Here is a 21,223-nt window from a genome sequence, read left to right as displayed (position 1 = left end):
TGGATTATATTCTGGACATTTTGAATCTATGTTATGAGAGCTGAGCCTTGTTTAAAACCTTTCAAAAGTGGTAACTTTTTGTTTGTTCTAGCAGTAAATGAGTTTGGTTCAGCTGCAAGTTTTGACTTGCCTTCTGTGGGCTGTGATTCCACTGTCAGTTCAGTTTTCAGAGCCTTTGCACTGTCTATTCAGATCTGTCCTGTGTGTGCATTACCCAGGGACCAGTCTAGAACCTGGACAGTGGTCTGTTCTATAGATCAGTTCCCGGTGCTCTTGTTATGTTGTTTAGGGTCAGACGCTCACACGTGCTGTAGAGGGTTGAGCCCAGGAGTTCATAGAAAACTTTTTAGGACCCTTGAGCTCTCTCCTGTCTACGGTCTCAAAATCTCTGACTTCCAAGGTCTCCCCAAATAGTAGATAAATAAAGGCATCAAAGGATGTGTAATATCATTAACTGTCAGGGAAATACAGGTGAAACCACAGTGAGATACACTACACACCCACTAGGATACTTAAAAGGCTGAGCAATTGCTTGAGCAGCTTGTTAGGTAAGGATGCAGGGCAACTGCAGCATTCATACCTTGATGAGGGACGTGTGAAATGGTACAGCCACTTCAGAAAACAGTTTGACAGTTTCTTATGAAGTTAAACGTAGACTTACTTACCATGTGATCCAGCCATGCCACTCCTAGGTATTTCCCCAAAAACATGAAAAAATATGTTCACACTAAGACTTAGATATAGCTTTGTTCATAATCCCCCAAAACTGAAACCAATCAAATACTCATCACATGGTGAATAGATGTACTACATTCATACAATGGAATATACATTAATAAAAAGAATTTGTGTATATAATAATATGAATGAATCCCATAAACATTATGCTAAGTGAAATAAGCCTGATACAAAAGGCTGTACATTGTATGACTTCATTTATATGACATTCTGGAGAAGAGAAGAATATGGGGAAAGAAATTAGATTAATAGTTGCCCACAGCCTGGGAGCAGAGGAAGGGAACTTTCTGGAGTGATGCAGAATGTTCTGTGTCTTGTTTATAGTAGTGGTTATATGACTGTACACATTGTACTGTACACTTAAAGGGGATTACAGTGTGTAAATTGTAGCACAATAAACTTTTTAAAAAAGCTATAAAGCAGCATGTTGATTAGAGAGTTTGTCAAATTGTTTTGGATCAGTTACCTGATTCATACTTGAGTAAAGGGGAATTGAGAAACTGTAGGCTTCAAAGAAGAATAAAATTTAAAGTATCCTGCAAAATGGTATGTCTTGTATATGCTGTTTTATAACCTTTTTTTATTATTACATGTTAATATCACGACCATGAATGTGTGTCTGCAACATTTTAAATGGTTGCATACTAGCCCATTTTTCATCCTAATTTGCTAAAGTGATCCACTATTTTTGGACACTCAGGTTGTTCCCAGTTTTAGTATCCTTCAGGTTAAACAATATAGTACTCATCATTGTAGCTGTTATCTTAGAATAAATTCCTGGAAAAGGAATTTCTGTGTTAAGGTCATGCCTATTTTAAAGACTTTATATACATATTACTAAATTGTTACCCAGTTCTTTATGACTTTATTTTTATCTGTTTTTTTTTCTTTGTTTTGCTTTTTTAAAGGGAGGGTTTTTTTTTTTCTTTTATAACCATTTTTGGAGGGGAGGGGTAATTAGATTTTTTTTAAATTTTTTTAATGGAGGTACTGGGGATTGAACCCAGGACTCCATGCATGCTAAGCACACATTCTATCACTGAGCTATACCCTCTCTCCTAAAGGCAGTTTTTTGATCAACAGATACTTTACAGTTTTTAGGTAGTTGAATCTATCATCCTTTTCCTTTTATGGTTTGGTGTCATACTTAGAAAGGCTTTCCTCGTCCTGAGAGTGTGAAAATACTAGTTGGCTTCTGATTTTGTTTATAGCTTCATTTTACATCAAACTCCACATGGACTTAAGACTTTATTTGGCATAGAGGTAAATATCACCTTTTTTGTCACGCAGTTAACCAGTTATCCATATAACAGTTACTAATTATTTCCCCATTGGTTTTAAATGTGTCTTCAATTATATTCCAAATGCATTTGTTTCTGTCACTGTGCTTTCTGTTTTGTTCTGCCAGTCTATTTATTTTGACATCTTAATTGTGCTGCTTTAGTAAGAATGATTTTATAATACATTGTAATATCTGACAGTACAAGTCTGTTATCATTTTAATTTTTTAATGTTGTCTTGGATATTCTCATCCATTTATTTTTTCAATTCTAGATTATTTTATCCACTTCCAGTAAAAACCTATTTTTCTGCATGATATTTGTAAATTAATTTCAGGGAAATTTGATATCTTTATAAGCCTCTTATCTAAAAGCATGAGATTACATCTCTCAGTAAAATTTTATAATGTTGATTTACATTATGCATTTTATAACATTTAATCTTATACATGTTGTGAGTTTTGTTGCTAGTATCTTTTTTCTGTTATATTTTCTTACTGCTGAAATACAGGAAAGGCATTGATTTATGTATTGTTTTTACATAGACATCCTTTTATTTCCAATATCATTTTGCATGACTTTCATGACTTTCTGTTAAATAGTGTCTTATCAAAGGAAAATTTGGTGAATGTATGTCAAGATTTAATATTCTGTATTTCCACTAAATTACATATTATGCAGTTAATATTAATTCTGTAAAGATGTATTATAGTTAGGTAAACTATTCAATGTAATATTTCCCTAAACCTATAGGACCTACAAAAAGAAGTTTGTTGCCTTGAATCAGACCTTTAGTTTTAGACGTTCGTAGAGTTATATGTTAAAAAAACTCACCATTTATATAGTGTGTGATCTGTCGGAAAAGAGGCCACTGAATGTAGTTTCTTCTCTGGGAATTGAGTCTTATTTTTAAAAGACTTCTTGTCCTTCCTCTCCACACCCTACCCTGGGTTTATGTTTGTACATGTTATTGATTGGAGCTGGCTAGTTATAGTTCTATTAAAGTTACACCTAAACAGCTAATAGATAACATTCTAAAATATGACTGTAAGTTTTGTCTTATTGTGGCTCTTAGCTAGTATTTCTTAAATTGCTGCTGAAGTAAGACAAAGGGTAGACAAAAGAATGATAGAACTCAAGTCTGGTGATTATAGTATTGTAAGTAGTCTATTTCACTGCCTTCTGGCATAATTAAATTATGAGTTGACTGTATTTGCAATTTGATACACCTATTAAGTTTTTTTCCTTAGATGGGAAGATTTTTTTTCTATTAAGTTTCACATATGCAAAAAAATAGATTAGTTCACACTTTCATTGCTCTGAAATTGTTATTTTTATGTGTTCCTTTTCCTCACTGAGACTCTAAACTCTGAATGGAAATATGTCTTATTTATAAATCCCTATAGTCTTAGTATAATGTCTTACAAACAATGACCATTGTACTGTGACCAATACAGTAGTAAAAATTGGAGGTTAATAAGTATGATGTACAGTGACTGACATTTGTATTTCCACATGTGTACAGGCAGGTGAGAGTTACCAAATGTGATCAGAGGTCAGCAATGACCGAAAGTGACTAACATCACTTAATGACTAAATATGACTTGAAGGGATATAAAAATCAGCATCTCACCATTTTTCTCTCAAACCCAAAGTGAGTGCCAAGATGTTGGCAGATAAGAGAAAACCAAAAGGTGGATAGCTTGCCTTCTCAGAAAAAAAGGTTAAGACCCAGTTAACTGGGTTTATGGTAGTTAAAAACCTGCACATATATTCTGGGAAGACAAAGTCTATTTGACATCTCCACGTGGATGTTCAATGGGAATCTCAAACTTACTGCATTCAGAACAGAAATCCTAATTTCTCATTGCCCCAACCTACTTAACTTTCATTCTTTCAACCAATATTTGTTGAAGGACTACCCTGTGCCTGGTGCTGTTCTAGTGCTTGGATTATCCAAGGACATAACAAATATCTCTGCCCTCATGTTGCTTATAATCTTGCAAGGAGATACAGGCAGTAAATAATAAACATAGTAAGTAAATTGTTGAAGTGCTGTAGAAAAAAAGAAAAAAAACAAAAATGTGAGGAATTTTGAGTGTTGGTGAGATGGGCTTTGGGGGTAGTTGTGGGGAAAAATGAGTAGCAACTTTTAAAAGAGGAGATCAGGATGAGCCTCATTGTCAAGTTGAAACTGGAGTAAAGAGCTGGAGGTAGAGGGTAAGGAAATCTGAGGGAAGAGCATACTAGGCAAAGGGAACAGCTAGAGCAAAGACCCAAGGTCAGGAGATACCTAGTGTATCCAGTGAACAGCAGGGAGGCCAGTGTGGCTGGTGCAGAGCTAGTGTTGGGGAGAGTATAAAAGGAGGCTAAAGAGGGAAGGAGAGTCGTGGAGAACAAATGATTCAGGGCGTTAGGCTTTGTCTTTTAGTCTGAGTGAAATAGTCCTCGTATAGGGGAATAACATCTGACTTCCATTTTAGCAGAATTATTCTGGCATCTCTGTTGAGAAAAGAACATAGAAGGCCTAGGGCAGGAACAGGGAGACCTGTTAAGAGTGACTGCAGAAGTCCAGTTGGAGAAAGCATCATGGCTTGTTCCAGAGCAGCGGCAGTAGAGGTGAGAAGAAATCTTTGGATTCTGGATATATTGTGAAGTTAAAACTAGCAAGATTTCCTTATACTTTAGTTAGGCGAAGTGACTCCAAGGCTTTTGGCCTGAGCAGCTAGAAGAATGGAAGTGCCCTTAACCATGGGAGAGACTGCAGGTAGAGCAGGTTTAAGGAAGGTGAGGATATGTTAACTTTGTGATATCCAAGTAGAGATATTGAACAGGCAATTGGATATACAAGTTTGGAATCTTGGAAAGAGGTGTAGGCTAGACATAGAAATTTGAATTGCCAGCCTGTAGATAATATTTAAACCATGGACCTGCATGAGGCACCAAGGAAATAAGTAAAATAAGAGAAGAGGACCAAAGACAGCCTTAGACATGCCCTGTATGTTTCCTTTGTTCTCCTTCACCCTCTCAGTTAATGACAGTACTGTTTCCGTAGTCTCTCAAGTCAGAAATCTAGACGTCATTTTTGAGTCCTTTTAAACAAGTCCTTTCTACATTCAAATCTCTCTGTTTTATCTCCATTATGACCAACCTAGTTCAAGCCATCATTCTAATTCATCTCCCTGCTTTTCTTTTTGCTTCTCTGTAATTGTTTTTCACCCAGCAGTCAGAATGATCTTTTTAAAAAGGCAGTTCAGATTATGTTGCACCTCTGCTCAGAACCCTCCAGTGTTCTGTGCAGCAAGGGAAACAATCAACAGAGTGAAAAGGCAACCTACTGAAAATATTTGCAAACTATGTATCAGTTAATGGGTTAATATTCAGAATATATAAAGAACTCCTACAACTCAACAAAAAGCAAGTAATCTGATTAATAAATGGGCAAGGGACTTGAATAGACATTTCTTCAAAGAACATATATGAATGACCAACACACACATGAAAGGATACTCAGTATCGCTAATCATTAGGAAAAAGCAAATCGAAACCACGAGATATCACCTTATACTCATACCTTATACAAAAAAAAAAAGTAAATGTTGGTGAGGATGTGGAGAATTTGGATCCCTTTTCATGGTTGGTAGGAATATAAAATAGTGCAGTTGCTATGGAAAACAGTATGGAGCTTCTTCAAAAAGTTAAAAATAGAATACCATATGATTCAGCAGTCCTATTTCTGGGTATAAATACAACAGAATTGAAAGGTGTTTGTACACCCATATTCACTGCAGCATTATTCATAGTTATGAAGAAGCGACCTAAATATCCATTGACAGGTGAATGGATAAAGAAAATGTGGTCTATACATACAGTGAAGTATTATTCAGCCAAAAAAGAAGGCAGTCACATCTGATAAAGGACTTATCCAAAATACACAAAAAACCCTTAAGACTCAACACTAAGGAAACAATAACCTGATTTTAAAATGGGCCGAAGATCGTAACAGACATCTCACCAACAGGATGTATAGATGGCAAATAAACATGAAAAGATGTCCCACATCATGTGTCATCAGGGAAATGCAAATTAAAACAAGTTACCACTACAGACCTGTTAGGATGGCCAAAATCCAGAACACAGCAAATGCTCGTGAAGGCATGAAGCAACAGGAACCTCTGAGTCATTGTTGGTGGGAATGCAAAATGGTACAGCCACTTTGGAAGACACTTTGGTGGTTGCTTATAAAATTAAACATACTCTAACAGTACAACCCAGCAACTGTGCTCTTGGTATTTACCCAAAGGAGTTGAAAATTTCTGTCCTCACAAAAACATGCATACAGATGTTTATAGCAGCTTTGTTCATAATAGCCAAAACTTGGAAGCAACCAAGATGTACTTCAATAGGTGAATGGATAAAATAAACTGTGGTACATCCAAACAGAGGCATATTATTTAGCACTAAAAGGAAATGAGCTATCAAGCCATGAAAAGACATGGAGGAACCTTGAATACCTATTACTGAATGAAAGAAACCAACCTGGAAAGACTACATAGTATATGATTCCACCTATATGACACTCTGGAAAAGACAAAACCATATGGAAATAGTAAAAAGACCAGGGGTTAGGAGGGAGGAAGGGATGGAGAGGCAGAGCATGGAGGATTTTTAGGGCAGTGAAACTACTCTGTATGATACTATAATAGGAAAACGTGTCATTATACATTTGTGAAAACTCATGGCTTATACAACACAGAGAGTGAACCCTAAGGTAAACTGGACTTTGAGTGGTATTGATGTGTGGATGTAGGCTCATCAGTTGTAGCAAATGTGCCACTCAGGTGGAGGATGTCAGTAATAGGGGAGGCTATGCATGTATGGGGCCAAGGGATATATGGGAAATCTCTATACCTTCTGCTCAGTGTTACTGCGAACACGAAATTGCCCTAAAAAAGTTTTTTGTTTTTTGTTTTATGAATCAAGTGACAGGAATGAAAAGCTAATAGGCTTTCTACAGAATGAATATGTGGGCTTATGTAGATGTAGAAGTGGTGAAGGTGGTTGCCTACGGATGCTTATTCCCCTTTATGCTTTCCTCTTCCACCAAACACATTGTGAAAGGGTCTGTTGTGTCTTTTGTTTTTTCCCTGGTTTATGTTAACTATGCCACTTACGTTAACTAGCCTTTTTTTCACTTGTCACCTTCTTTTTAAATTTTTTTAATTTATTTTTAGTTGAAGTATAGTTGACATACAATATTGGTTTAAGGTGTACAACATAGTGGTTCAACATTTGTGTATATTATGAAATGATCTCCATGATAGGTCTGGTAACCATCTGTCACTGTAAAAGTTATGACAGTATTGTTGACTTTATTCCCTGTGCTATGCATTGTATCCCCATGACTTATTTTTGTATGACTGGAAGATACACTGTTAATCCCCTTCACCTATTTTGTCCATTCCTCTACTTTCCTCCCCTCTGGCAACCACTAGTTCTCTGTTCCGTTGTTCTGTGTCTGTTTTTATGCCAGTTGATTCCCTCTAGTGTTTTTTTAGTTATTGTATTTAGTATTATTTTAGTTATTGTATTCTTCAGCTCTAATTGGCTCTTTTTATATTTTCTCTTTGTTGAAATTCTCAGTGTGTTCATTCTTTTCCTGTGTTCAGTGAGCATCTTTATGATCAGTACCTTTAACTTTTTATCAGGTAGATTGCTTATCTCCTTTTCATTTAGTTCTTTTTCTGAGGTTTTGTCTTGTTCCTTCACTGGGAACACATTCCTCTGTCTCCTTATTTGGCCTATTTTTCTGTGCTGATTTCTTTGCATTTGGTAGGTCTATTTTGTCTCCTGATCTTGAATAAGTGGCTTTATGGTGGAGATCTCCTATGGGGCTCGGCAGCATGCTCCCCTCAGGCCACCCAAGCCAGATGCCTCAGGGGTGTTCCCATGTGGGCTGCTTGTGCCTTTTTGCTGTAGCAGGGCCAACTGCTCGGGCACACTGGTGGGCGGTACAGGCCCCGGCATGGCTGGCTGGCTGTGAAGCCCAGCGTTGTGTGACCACTGTGGTCAAGATGCTGGGTGAGGCAGGCCCCCAGCTCTAACAAGCTAGGGGGAGGGTTCCAAAATGGTGCCTGTCAGTGCTGGTGTCAACATGATAAAATGAGGTCACAGAAATGGCTGCTGCCAGCATCTCAGTCCCCAGAGGGAGTCCCAGCTGCCTCCTGCCTCTCCAGGAGGCTCTCCAAGATTGGCACGTGGGTCTGACCTAGGTGCCTTTCAAACTGCTGCCTCTGTGCAGGAGCTTGGAGCAAGTGTATTGTCACACACACACTTATGAGCAGAATCTCAGTTTTCTGCAGCCCTCCGGTTCTCCCGAACTTAAGCCCCACTGGTTTTCAGATTCAGACATTTTGGAGGCTTGTCTTCCTAATGCAGGACCGTGGCTGGGGAGCCCATTGTTGGTCTTGGACTCCTCTCTCCTCAGGAATGACCTCCACAGTTATGATATTCCTCCTGCTGTGAGTCATCATGCCAGGGATGCGGGTTCTGACTAGACTGCATCTCTGCCCCTCCCACCCATTTCACTGTGGCTCCTTCTTTATGTCTTTAGTTGTAGAAAAATCTTTTCTGCTTTTCTTCAGGTTTTTCTCAGAGATAGGTGTTTTATATGTAGTTGTGATTTTGGTGTGCCTATGGGAAGCAGTGACCTCAGGATCTTCCTACTCTACCATCTTAAGCCAGACCCCTCTTGTCACCTTCTTGATAAAGGAGAGTACAGTTAGAATAGTAGTTCCTTAATAATGCTTTGGCCTGAACATCCTTCACAACTTTAAGATCGTGTGTATCCATCATGTTCATTTTGTCAAAAATCTTAACCTTTCCCTTACTTCTCACATCTGTAAAATGGGTGAAATAGCAATACCTACCTCATATAGTTGTTGTAAAGGTTAAATGTTCATACACATAAAGCTTGTGGAAGCGATTGGGCATAGAGTAAACACTCAAATGTAGAGCTTTACCATTATTGCCATTTTATTAACTGATATATTCATGCCCTTTATAACTGTTCATCCTATCAATCAGATATATTTCCTCTATGTATATTCCTTTTCAACATGTATTCCTTTCACCTTATTTTCTCTATAATTCAAGGCCTTCTCCAGTTTCAAACAATTTAGTGAAAAGAGAATTTATACATGCAGAGATGGCTGATTTAATTTCTGTGTTATTTTCGAGGGTAGAATCCTTAGAATAAGCTTATTTTTTCCTTCATGTTTCAGGTGGTATGCAAGATTACAACTATGTGTGGGCCAACTGTTTTGAGATCACATTAGAACTGTCTTGTTGCAAGTACCCACCTGCTTCACAGCTTAAACAAGAATGGGAGAACAATCGTGAGTCTTTGATCACTCTGATTGAAAAGGTAAAAATAGCTGAATGGAAGATTGGGGTATAGAAATAATTGATTAAATAAGGGGGAAATTCGGTTGTGTATGAATAATAATATATACTAGATACACTTTATTTATCTGCTTTTATTATTTAACATTATAGATTATCTTTAGAAATTATTATATTAGAATCTGTGACAACATAGCTTTGCCTCCTTTACCGTTTGCCCCAGCTCTTTTCCTCTGGACAGCTTCCTTTGACTGTCTGACAACACTTTTGCAACCTGAAATAATTAGCCACATTTGTACTGCCAATATTCTTACAACATCATGCGATAATACTTCCTGAGAACCTTTACTGCCATATGAACCATGGACATAAGTTTAAATACTGTAGGATATACTAGAAAATATTACTTATATCTTGTTGAGAAAAACAGAAGTCTGGCTTTGAGGAGAGCGAATTTCAAGCACATTTTGTCAGTCTAGGTTTCAGATATATATGACTTAAATTTAAAGATTTAATTTTTTGGTCTATATTTTATTTTAACTTGGAGGGATTAAAAAATGTTTCAGAGAGATAGAGGAGTAACCTTATTTTTAGAAATTCTAGCATCAGTGCAGAGAGGTTATGTTCTCTTCCCTGCCAAATTGTTTATTTCTGAGCAGTCTACTTTGATTCTTGTTTTTTTAGGTCCATATTGGAGTTACAGGATTTGTTAAAGATTTTGTAACAGGATCTGGCTTAGAGAATGCAACTATCTCAGTGGCTGGTATTAATCATAATATCACAACAGGCAGATTTGGTGATTTCCACAGATTACTTGTTCCTGGAACGTATAACATTACAGCAGTTTTAACTGGGTAAGAATTTAAACTAGACTCTTAAAATGTCAAGCTTCTGTTTATATATAAGACAGAAATATAGTCTAGGAAATGTTACTTACTGTATCTGGCTTTTATTTTTCCTTACTTTCCAATTTTTTTTCCCTTTTTTAATGAGAGAATCCTATTGTGGAGTCTTTTGTCACATTAACAGTACAACTGGATACAAAACATAATTGTAAAATTGGGAGGAAAGACAGTTTTAAAAGCTTGAAAAGATGATCAGTTGTGTAAAGCATTGCCCTCAAGGCTAATTGAATCCCAAAGTAGAAGAAACTCAGGATTCCGTAAAAGATATTTTGAAAAGCTGTCTTACGTCAGCTTTCTAATATATGAAATGAGTGGTTTCCTACTTCCCCTGGATACCTTTCTGGAAGCTCCTTTTGCTAAAGATTTACCTTCAGCAAATAAATTACCTTTAGCTTTGAACTTTCCTATTTGGGAAAGTAGTTGGAATGTCTGTTTGGTAAGGCACTGCAAAGAAGTGGATAATTTATCCCTGCTTTGAGTATTGTAGCAGTAGTTACAGTGGATTAATGACCTCCATCTTTCATCCTATTCTCTCCTCTAAATGTAATTTTGTGTAAGCATTCTAATGTGTGGAACCTGAAAGAATATTAAGAGAAATAGTTCTTTAAAGACTTAATCGGGGATTCTTTGTGAGATAATATCCTAAAAGTCTTGAATGTATATATAAATCTTTATTTGATTTGAGTTTTGATAGATTACTAAGAGCAGGAGTTTGAAAAGGCTCTTGTACTTTTATAATTTTCAAGCATTGTGTGTTTCCATTTAACTCTGCCATCTACTTTTTCAAATTTTCTTTTTCAGGTATATGCCACTGACTATTAATAATATAGTAGTGAAAGAGGGACCAGCCACAAAGGTGAATTTTTCCCTTCGGCCAACTGTGGCTTCAGTAATACTTGACACAACTGAGACTGTAGTAACTGCCAGCACAGTTGCTATACTTAATGGTCCTCTTGGAACACAGTCCTCCCACCAGCCAATTCAGCCAAAGGACTTTCACCACCACCATTTCTCTGACATGGAAATTTTTTTGAGAAGATTTGCCAATGAATATCCTAACATCACCCGGCTTTATTCATTGGGAAAATCGGTAGAGTCAAGAGAACTTTATGTAATGGAAATATCAGATAATCCAGGTGTCCATGAACCAGGTAATTGGTGCAGTTTTATGCATAATTTCAGTATTGCCTTTCAGAGCTATGTGCTGTGTTGCTCTGTTTCACCTAGAAAGATCACCTACAGTATGTAAAACTGGATCAAAGAAAATGTAACTAATTTTTTGCTAGAAAAAAAGAAAATGCATTTGATAATCTGTATTAGGTGCAATATTTAGTATACTACATAGTTCTTTCTGCTAATAGTATTTTTATTTTTATATTATATGGCATGTATGGTTTACTTGGATTTTTATATATTGGTAAGGATATTATGGTATAAGATGCTATTCCCTGTTTCTTTGGCCAAAATATATCTTTTCTTAAATTTTTGGTTCTGAGTCTTTGTATATGTTGGGGGAAAAGCAGAGAGAGTTCAGGATAAATGAAGAAGAAAAAAGTCTTCCATATAGTTATTTTGTCTTCAGGTGAACCAGAATTTAAGTACATTGGAAACATGCATGGAAATGAAGTGGTTGGAAGAGAACTGCTGTTGAACCTCATTGAATACCTTTGTAAGAACTTTGGAACAGATCCTGAAGTAACAGACTTGGTTCTTAACACTAGGATTCACCTTATGCCATCCATGAATCCTGATGGCTATGAAAAGGCCCAGGAAGGTAAAGAATAGCTGTCTACTAATGCTTAACCTTTTTGATGATTATATAGTGTGATTATTTGGGGGTAGGAAAGGATTTGAACTGGTTGTTTCCCTGGAATTTCTTCCTATTTATTCTGATAATTGATTTATCATTGCTTCTAGCTTTTGTATTCTTATAAGATAGGCTAGTTCATTCAACAGTTATGTTACCAAGTTTATATTTAATGGAATTCTCCACTTTGGTAATGGTTCTTATTTACTAAAATAATGTAAGATTTTTACAAATTGCTCCATTTTAACAGTAATTCTTGTTAAATTATTGTCATGGGAACCTTATCTCATAAGTGAAAACTCAAATCAAATACTTTTTAAGCCAGTGACTCTCTTTTGATTCCCAATTCTTCTCCTCATGCATATGTGTTCTAAAACTGCCAAATTATTGACTTTCCATTCCTCTGCCCCCTCTCAGCTAGCCCATCTCTCCTGGGGCAATATAGTAAGGGCAGGGAGAGCAGCTTGCTTACGTGGGCCACCTTATGCAGAACCCTGAGAGAGTGAGAACCCATCTTTTTCCAACCTGTGGTTCCTTCCAGGCAGTGATACCAGTGAGTAGAATAGCTATCACAATGTGAATATGCAGCCACGTGGTTCACTACTCTGACTGAACACTGAGAGAATCAACTAATAAGTGACCAGGTTAATCCTTATTTGTTATTTAGATTCTCTGCCTAAAGACCTCATTCCTTGTCAGCCTCACAAATCCCTCCCACATTCCTCCCTTGAGACCTTTTTGAAAGATGAAACTAGTGAGCCCTCCAGTACATTTTCTTTCACCTGCGTTTTTTTTCTCATTATATTAACAATAATAGGGCTCCTACCCCTTATTCAAATGGAATAAATTTAAGTTGAACCCTTTCTCCTCCATCAGGTTAAACTTCCAAGTATGTTCTTGACTAACTTTACCTTTTGGTGATCACTTTAATGTAAGCATACCACAATTTTTTTTCTTTTCATTTGGTCTGTTTCTTTACATTGTTTTAGTGACCTGTATACTAGTACAGTGGAGGCCCCCTCAGTTCAGTCATGCCTACTCAACACTGCGATCATGTCATTGTATGTAGATTGTTGACGCTTGAGCCTTATTTTAATATAATTCATATGGTTGGATTTTTTCCCATCAAAGTATGACCAAGGGCAGAAATGAAAGGATAATGGTCTTACCTCTCTATTCAAAAGATCTGGAGAGATACTTCTTTTTAATGTACAATATTAAAAACAATGTGTGTTTTAATCATGTTAACCTAACCGAGCTAGGGTCTCCTCACCCTCCACACGACAAAGCCAGTTTACTGACACCAGGTTGTGGTGAAGGAAAGTACAACTTTAATTGTAGACACCAAGCAAGAAGAATGGGGAGCTCGTGCTTAAAAGACCCAAACTCCCCGATAGCTTTCAGGGAAGAGTTTTCAGAAGCAGCATGTGGGGTGAAGGCTACAGAGTACATGACTTTCTTCTAATTGGTTGGTGGTGAGGTAACAGCGTGATGTTTCAGGAGTCTTAATCATTAACTTTCTGGTTCCAACCAGTCTGGGGTCTGCATGCATGTACTCAGCCTGTAGTTGCCTCCCTCTACTGGGTGGGGGTCTTAGTTCCCGCAGAACAACTCAAAGATATGTGTCAAATTGTTATGTATAGCCTTTGAGGAAGAACCAGGGCTCTGTTTTATCCTGAACTATTGTCATTACTTTTCTTGCTTAACTGCTTTTCCTTTATTTCTGCATTTCCTCACTTTCCTAATTAGTAACTGCTCGTGAGTGCTCTTTTGAACTCAGGGAGGACGAAAGCCTTTTTTCAGCAAACAAGAAACGGGATACAGAGGAGCTTTTGTGCCCGGGAAGGCCCCACAGGGTGCTGCCCCGTTTCAGTCATAGTGTGATTGATCACAGTGGAGCCTGATATGTTCACACTTACCTGTGGGTTAAGATAGCTAAAGTGGTATGTGTTGGATTAAAATGTAAGTGACACACGGCTTAAATTTGAATCCTTTATCATACAGGAGATTCAGTAAGTGTAATTGGCAGAAACAACAGCAACAACTTTGACCTGAACCGAAATTTCCCAGACCAGTTCATTCAGATCACGGATCCTACCCAACCAGAAACTATTGCTGTAATGAGCTGGATGAAGGCCTATCCATTTGTACTGTCAGCAAACCTGCATGGAGGTAACAGCTACCTGATAGTTCACTAATTAATTCTTGTTGAGAGCATTTGAAAATCCTAGTGAAATTTTATCTGTTTATAGTCTTAGGCTATCTTAAAGCAAGTATCCTGTTATTGCTTTTATGGCAAAGAACAATAAAGCTCTTTTCTCAATCCTTTTAAGCCAATTTCCTGGCTATTTTCCCATTCCTCTCCCACCCTTCCCTTATCCCATAGTCCTCCATTCTCCCTTCTCCCAGTTCCCTCCCTCCCTCTTCCTCTCTGTCCATCCATCTCTTCTCCTCTGTCTCACCTGACCCCCCTGGCCTCCACCCCTCTTCCTCCCTCTCCCTTCCTGTATTTCTCTGTCACTCTATTCTTCAAGTGTTTTGTATTTCTTCCTCACAAGTGTTTTATATTTATCCCTCTCATGGGAATTTGGTTAACATGTTCTTTGTCATTCATGAAAATTAAACACTAACAGATTCAAATGTTTAGCCCTTATTTTTCCCTGAAGTTTAATAAGCCCTTTTATATATGTTTAGATGTTGACATTCTTTTATCTTTTACCTGTTGTTTATTTAACTGCAGCACAGTGACCTCATTCTCCTGTAGTATCTGAGCTCATACACCTCCATATAATTCAGCAGGAATTTATCAGTTGAATAGGATGAGAGGTCAAGATTAAAAATCATCACAATGTCCAACTAGGGTTGTGTAAATGAAAGTGTCAATACCCAAGAGAACTGAAAGCATATGTCTACACGTCACCGTGTACGTGGATGTCCATAGTAGCATTATCCATAATAACCAAGAAGTATAAATAACCCAGATGTCCACTGATTGATGATAAATAAAATGTGATATACAGTAGAATGTTACTTGGCTCTGAAAAGGAATGCAGTACTGATGCATGCTTAACATAAGTGGACCTTGAAAACATGCTAAGTGATAGATGCCCACCGCAAGAAACCATATGTTGTACAATTACATTTTTATGCAGCATTCAGAAATAGGCAAATCCATGGAGTTAGAAAATAGGTTAGTGGTTGCCTCAGGCTGTAGAGGATAGTGATAGGGGAGAATGGGGAGTGACCACTAATGGATATGGGTTTTGGGGTTTTTTTTTGAGTACTAAAATGTTCTGTAATTAAATTATAGTAACAGTTGTACAACCCTGTAAATATACTAAATAACATTGAATTATATAACTTTAAATGGATGGATTGTATGCTATATGAATTCTATCTCAAGAAGTTAAAAAAAAAAAAAGAATGATGTTATTAGCACCAGGGGCAGTGGGTAAGAAATTTAATGTCAACATTTGTTGGAATATCCAAGGATGCATCACAGTTGAGATTTCATGTCATATAGATTAACCTACCATTTTATAAATGACAGTACACACTTATGTATATTTGTATTTAAGAAGTAATCGAGAGTCTCCAAAAATTGCTTTGAAAGCTTGCCGGTAGTAGGAGAAAATACTTCTATAATTGGTAATCATGGAAGATTCTCAAAGACTCAAACAGGAATGATGAAGTTATAGCCTGGTTAGCAAAATACTTTTTTGGCTTTTTTCTTACTTTATGAATTTTATACCATGTTTGAAAGAAAATATTTTTTACCTAAAGCTTTTAAAAATGTTCTCAGAATACATCACATGTCATATTGGCTAAATCTAAAAACTTAATACTAGTTACATTCCAGTGAAAATAATTTACATATGTACACATGTGGTATCAAGACCTTGGCATGGTGGGGGATAGATCTTCAATCATATAGGTATGTTTCTTTCCACAATGTATTTTGTTTTCTCATTTTAAAATCTTTAAATGAATTTTGAAATCTTGGCAAAGAAATTTAACAGGAGTTCTTTGCTTCCAACTTAACAATTTAGAAGGATTTTGAAAGAATATAGAGAAAAGTAAATTTTTTGTAGATTTTGATACTGATTTTTTTTTACTGAAATTCATGTAACATTAACTGTATTAAAGTAAATAATTCTTTGACTTTTAGTGCATTCATAGTGTTGTACAACTACCATCTCTATCTAATTCCAAAACATTTTAATCTCCCCAAAAGGAAGCCTCTTACCCATGAAGCAGTTGCTCCATTCCCCACACCTCTTAAGCCCTGGTAACCACAAGTCTGTGCTGTCTCTATGGACTTGCCTATTTTGGATATTTCATAGAAATGAAGTCATGTAATATATTACCTTTTGTGTCTGTCTTCTTTCACTTAGCTTAGTATTTCCAAGGTTCATTCATATTGTAGCATATATTAATACTTTATTTCTTTTTATGGCTGAATAACAGTCCATTGTATTTGTTTATCTATTTATCCATTGATGGACATTTGGGTTGTTTTCATTTTTTTTACCATTATGAATAATACGGCTACGAACATTGTCATACAATGTCTATTTGAGTCTGTGTTTTCAATTCTTTTGGGTTATTCTATGTTTGGCTTTTTGATGGAAATATCATCAGATGATAATTTCATATTTAGTTTTTTGAGGAACTGCCAAACTTCCACAGTAACTGAAGCATTTTACATCCTCATCAGCAATGTATGAGGGTCATGGTTTTTCTGCGTCCTTACCTTGTTATTTTCTGGGTTTTTTTTTTTTTTATAGCTATTTTAGTGAGTGAAAGGTGATAATCTCATTACAATTTTGATTTGCATTTCCCTAATGGCTAATGATGTTAAGCATCTTTTCATGTGCTTTTTGGCCATTTGTATATCTTCTTTGGAGAATTTTATATTCAAGTCTTCTGCCCATTTTTCTTGGGTTTTTCAGCTTTTTGTTGAGTTGCAGGAGTCCTTTCTTTAATCTGGATTCTAGACCTTTATCAAATTGCTGATTTGCAAATATTTTCTCCCATTCTATAGGTTGTATTTTAACTTTTTAAATAATGTCCTTTCATGCACAGAAGTTTTAATTGATGAAGTCAAATTTATCTGTTTTTTATTGCTCATGCTTTTTGTGTTCATACTAATTTTTTAAAATAAACTTGTTGGAATATCTTAAGTCTTTTATGACTTTTTTTGGCCTTAGAAAATTAGCCATTTGAAAGACAATATTAAGTAGAAGTTGACTTTTTTCTGTTGTAATTTTTAGACATGGGTCACAGATCCAGGGTGAAATTAAATTTTTTGGAGTAGTTTGTGTAGGAACAAGTGATGAAGTACACTTATTCTTTTTAGAACTATTTTTGGGAATAGAATGAGCACAGCTCTTCATACTTACTTCTTAAATTTTTTAAAAATATGAGAATGTTTGCTCATATTTGTTATCACAGGATTATTTCATCTGGATTCAAGTTGAATATATTCCTTTACTTCCATGCCAAGGTATGACAAAAAAGGCAAAGCTGAGTAGCCTAATAGATGCCGAATAAATGGACAGATGGACCAATGAAAACAGTGTGACTAGTAGGAAAATAAAGGTTTTGGTCCTGTGGTAGGGGAGTAGTTCAGGGCTTTTGCCTGAGAAGCACCCTAACTGCTTTCTGCCCTGTGGGGAGCATGAAGGGAGTTAATATCCTTTACATACGTTTTAAAACATCACTTTCTGTACTTTAGGTCATGAAAAATTGTGGGATATAATTTCAATTGACTAATTTATAGTATGATCATAAAAGAAAATTTTAGCTTTTTTTTCTGAATGAAGGTCAAGGTTGGCTCTACTACCATACATTAACTAGTCATTTAGCCTCTCCATTTTAGACTCCACATCTGCAAAATAAAATCTGAGGAGGTTGTGTTAATTGGACTTCAAAGGTCTTTTCTTTTTTTAAGATTCCATGACCTTATAAATATCTGAATTTTACTGAAAGAGTATCCAATTTTGCTCAATTTTTCTGATCCTAAATATTATAAATATTATTTAAAATACAAAAATTATTTAAATTAAGCCTGTATGACTTCTGGTTTCAGCACTAACATGTAAATTACACCTGTAAGTTCAGATAAATTCCCAAGACCTTTCCAGTTAAGGCAACCTTTAAGTGTCATGCATAGCTATTTAATATTTCATTTATCCACATTGATTTTCTGTTGAGGAAGTTAGCAACTTTTTTTTTTTTCATTTCTATTGAGGAAATTAGCCATGGAAAATTGTACTGATTTCCTGTCTGTGGCAGTATTGTGAAAAGCTCACTTTATGTTAATGCTTCATCTTGAAAGAAATAACACAATGCATTTTCCTCACTTCCCTTGTAGGCTCTTTGGTGGTTAACTACCCTTTTGATGATGATGAACAAGGTGTTGCCACATACAGTAAATCACCAGATGATGCTGTGTTTCAACAAATAGCACTTTCTTATTCCAAGGTAGGCTTGTGCTTAAACATAAAATACCATGAAAATTCATTTTTTGTTTAAAAATGCGTTAAAACAAAGTCTTGCAAGACTTAGGTCAAATGCTTTCTTCTTGATTAAGCCTTCCATGATTCCTTTCAGACAGCATTACCTCTTTTTCTCCTCTGTTTCCCACCTCACTTTTAAACATACTGCCTGTATTCCCCCATTAGCCTTTAAGCTCAGGTAATATCTTTTCTTCTACAGCTTTTAGCACAGTACCTGGAACATCATAAACTAAACAAACATAAACTAGCATGCTAGTTTATTTCACTTGACAAGTACTTAAATATAAACCTAGTAGTCTAAGGCGGGGTTGACACGTTACAGCTCTGGGACCAAAACCAGCCCACCACCTGTTCTTGTAAATAAAGTTTTATTGACATACAGCCACAACTGGTCTTTTACATATTGTCTGTAGCTGCTTTCTTTTTCGACATTTGAAAATAAGTCAGTGTAATTCACCATATTAAAAGACTAAAGAAGAAAATAGGTAATAAATCCATACAGTGAAAAATCAAAATGACATAGAAAGCTATCCATTGAAAAGACTCTCTGCTTTCCATGAGTCCACATTGGTAACTATTGGTACTCCTGTTGGTAGCTATTCTTTTTTTCCCTTATTCTTCCTGTGTTTCTTGATGCAGATACAAATATATACAAATAAAATTATTGTTTTTTTTTAAGGAAAATTCCCAGATGTTTCAAGGTAGACCTTGCAAGAACATGTACCCTAATGAATATTTCCCACATGGAATAACAAATGGAGCCAGTTGGTATAATGTACCAGGTAAAACAATCTTTTATATTATTGACAAAAATAATCAGTAAACAATAATAAGAATAGGAAAGAGTATTATTTGAGCCAAACTGAGGACTAGCCTGGATTACTCTGAGGTGCTGCTCTGGAGAACGGAGAAACATGGTTTCCAGCACAGTTTTATATCTTGTCAGAACAAAGAAACATTAACAAATCAGGGATGAATTTCTTCAGGGTTTCAAAAAAAGAGCATACCAGCATGTACGCAGTGAGTCAGTATGGCCTTGGCACCTGGGAAGGGAGTCTTATCATCAAGGGAGGACCAGCATTGGTATCCCAGGAAGAGGGGCATTTAACTTTTATTTTTGACATGGACATTCTTTGCCTCTCATCAGTGTGCCCTTTTCCTTAATAATCAAAGCACAAGTACAATGCACATTTGATAGGCCACCAGCAGGCTATTTTAGTTAGTGTAAAATTCAAGTTAATTCATGTATAAACCAGAATGACTTCCCTAAATTTCAGTGAAATTTTCTTTTATCAATATCAAGGTCATATAACTTGATGGATTTTCTGTCCTCTTGGAGGGTGCTCCTTGTTACTGATTTTTTAATTTTAAGAAAGAATCATTCTTTTAAAAATACTGCATAAATAGTTTTAAAAAGGCAAATAACCTTTTCAAATATTTTTATACTTGGTGTGCTTTGAGTTTTAAGTAAAAGTGATGTCCTAAAACTTGATGAAAGTGTTGTATTTTACCTCTGGCTATATTACAAAGAGCCTTAAATGTGCTAATAAGGAGAGTGGGAGCTGCATTTGAATTCTTCTTGAGCATGAAAGTGCAGATGTTCTGCCTATACCACAGGCATCGAAGAGCTCTCAAATGAATGCATTATTGGTTTTCAACCATGCTGATAAAAGAATAATTTGACTTTTTTTACTAGGAATGTTGCTTACCATTTGAGATCTGAACTACTTAAAGCTTCAGAGTAACGGATTTAAATTTTTATCCTTTAGGTGGTATGCAGGACTGGAACTATTTACAAACAAATTGCTTTGAAGTGACTATTGAACTAGGTTGTGTGAAATACCCATTTGAGAAAGATCTGCCAAAATTTTGGGAACAGAATCGAAGATCTCTAATCCAGTTTATGAAACAGGTGACTTATTCAGGAGTGACATGAAATTTCCCCCAAGAGCAAGAAGATTTTTGTGTGTACATGTGGTTTTCATGCACTGATTGTGGAATACACCCCATTTGAATTCCATTTTGACCTATCCATGTTAAACCTCCTGTACTGTTTTAGAAGGTTTATATAGAAAATTCATGGATGGAAATGAGTTTATTTGTATGTGTGGAGAGGAAAATGATTAAATAATGTAATGATGTTTTGCTGTTAATGGTTAGTAGTCACTTTTTACCCTTGTCTTTATACAAGGCTAACAAAAATTGAATACACACATAACCATTTGTCAAGTGATAGAAAAATGGGGTATGGGATAAACGTTTTATTCTTTTTCTTTTGCCAGTGGTTTACTGTGAGATGATTAATTTCCTTTTGTTTGTATATGCATGGTGGCCAGTAGGTAAAGACTTATTAAATATGCTAATAGTGGTTAAAGTTATCAGGATTATCTGACCAATACTTTGTGTCAGTACGTTTCTGCTTTGTTTTTGCTGAGTGGAGTAGCATAAAGGCTGTGAGTTTGCATACTAATTTTTTTAAACATTTTATTCTGAAAAATTTTAATCATCAAAAAATTATAAGACTAACACAATAAGTACTACTATTCCTTCACCTAGATTCCTTCACCT

General features: G+C 36.0%; 1 protein-coding gene across 3 annotated transcripts in view; it reads left to right on the top strand.

The window, feature by feature from the left end:
* CPD (carboxypeptidase D) overlaps window positions 1-21,223 on the top strand; it is a 58,922-nt gene that overhangs the window by 18,241 nt on the left and 19,458 nt on the right. For all 3 annotated transcript variants that reach the window (XM_072939101.1, XM_072939100.1, XM_031685865.2), the window contains exons 3-10: window positions 9,302-9,444; window positions 10,107-10,276; window positions 11,129-11,478; window positions 11,910-12,101; window positions 14,139-14,306; window positions 18,511-18,620; window positions 19,335-19,437; window positions 20,425-20,567. In XM_072939101.1, coding sequence (XP_072795202.1) covers window positions 9,302-9,444; window positions 10,107-10,276; window positions 11,129-11,478; window positions 11,910-12,101; window positions 14,139-14,306; window positions 18,511-18,620; window positions 19,335-19,437; window positions 20,425-20,567 — 1,379 coding nt within the window. The remainder of the gene's footprint in view (window positions 1-9,301; window positions 9,445-10,106; window positions 10,277-11,128; window positions 11,479-11,909; window positions 12,102-14,138; window positions 14,307-18,510; window positions 18,621-19,334; window positions 19,438-20,424; window positions 20,568-21,223) is intronic.

This window comes from Vicugna pacos, chromosome 16, assembly GCF_048564905.1.
Source record: "Vicugna pacos chromosome 16, VicPac4, whole genome shotgun sequence".
NCBI lineage: Eukaryota > Metazoa > Chordata > Mammalia > Artiodactyla > Camelidae > Vicugna > Vicugna pacos.
Note: the sequence above shows the minus strand (reverse complement) of the source record. Positions and strands in the feature narration are given on the sequence as shown.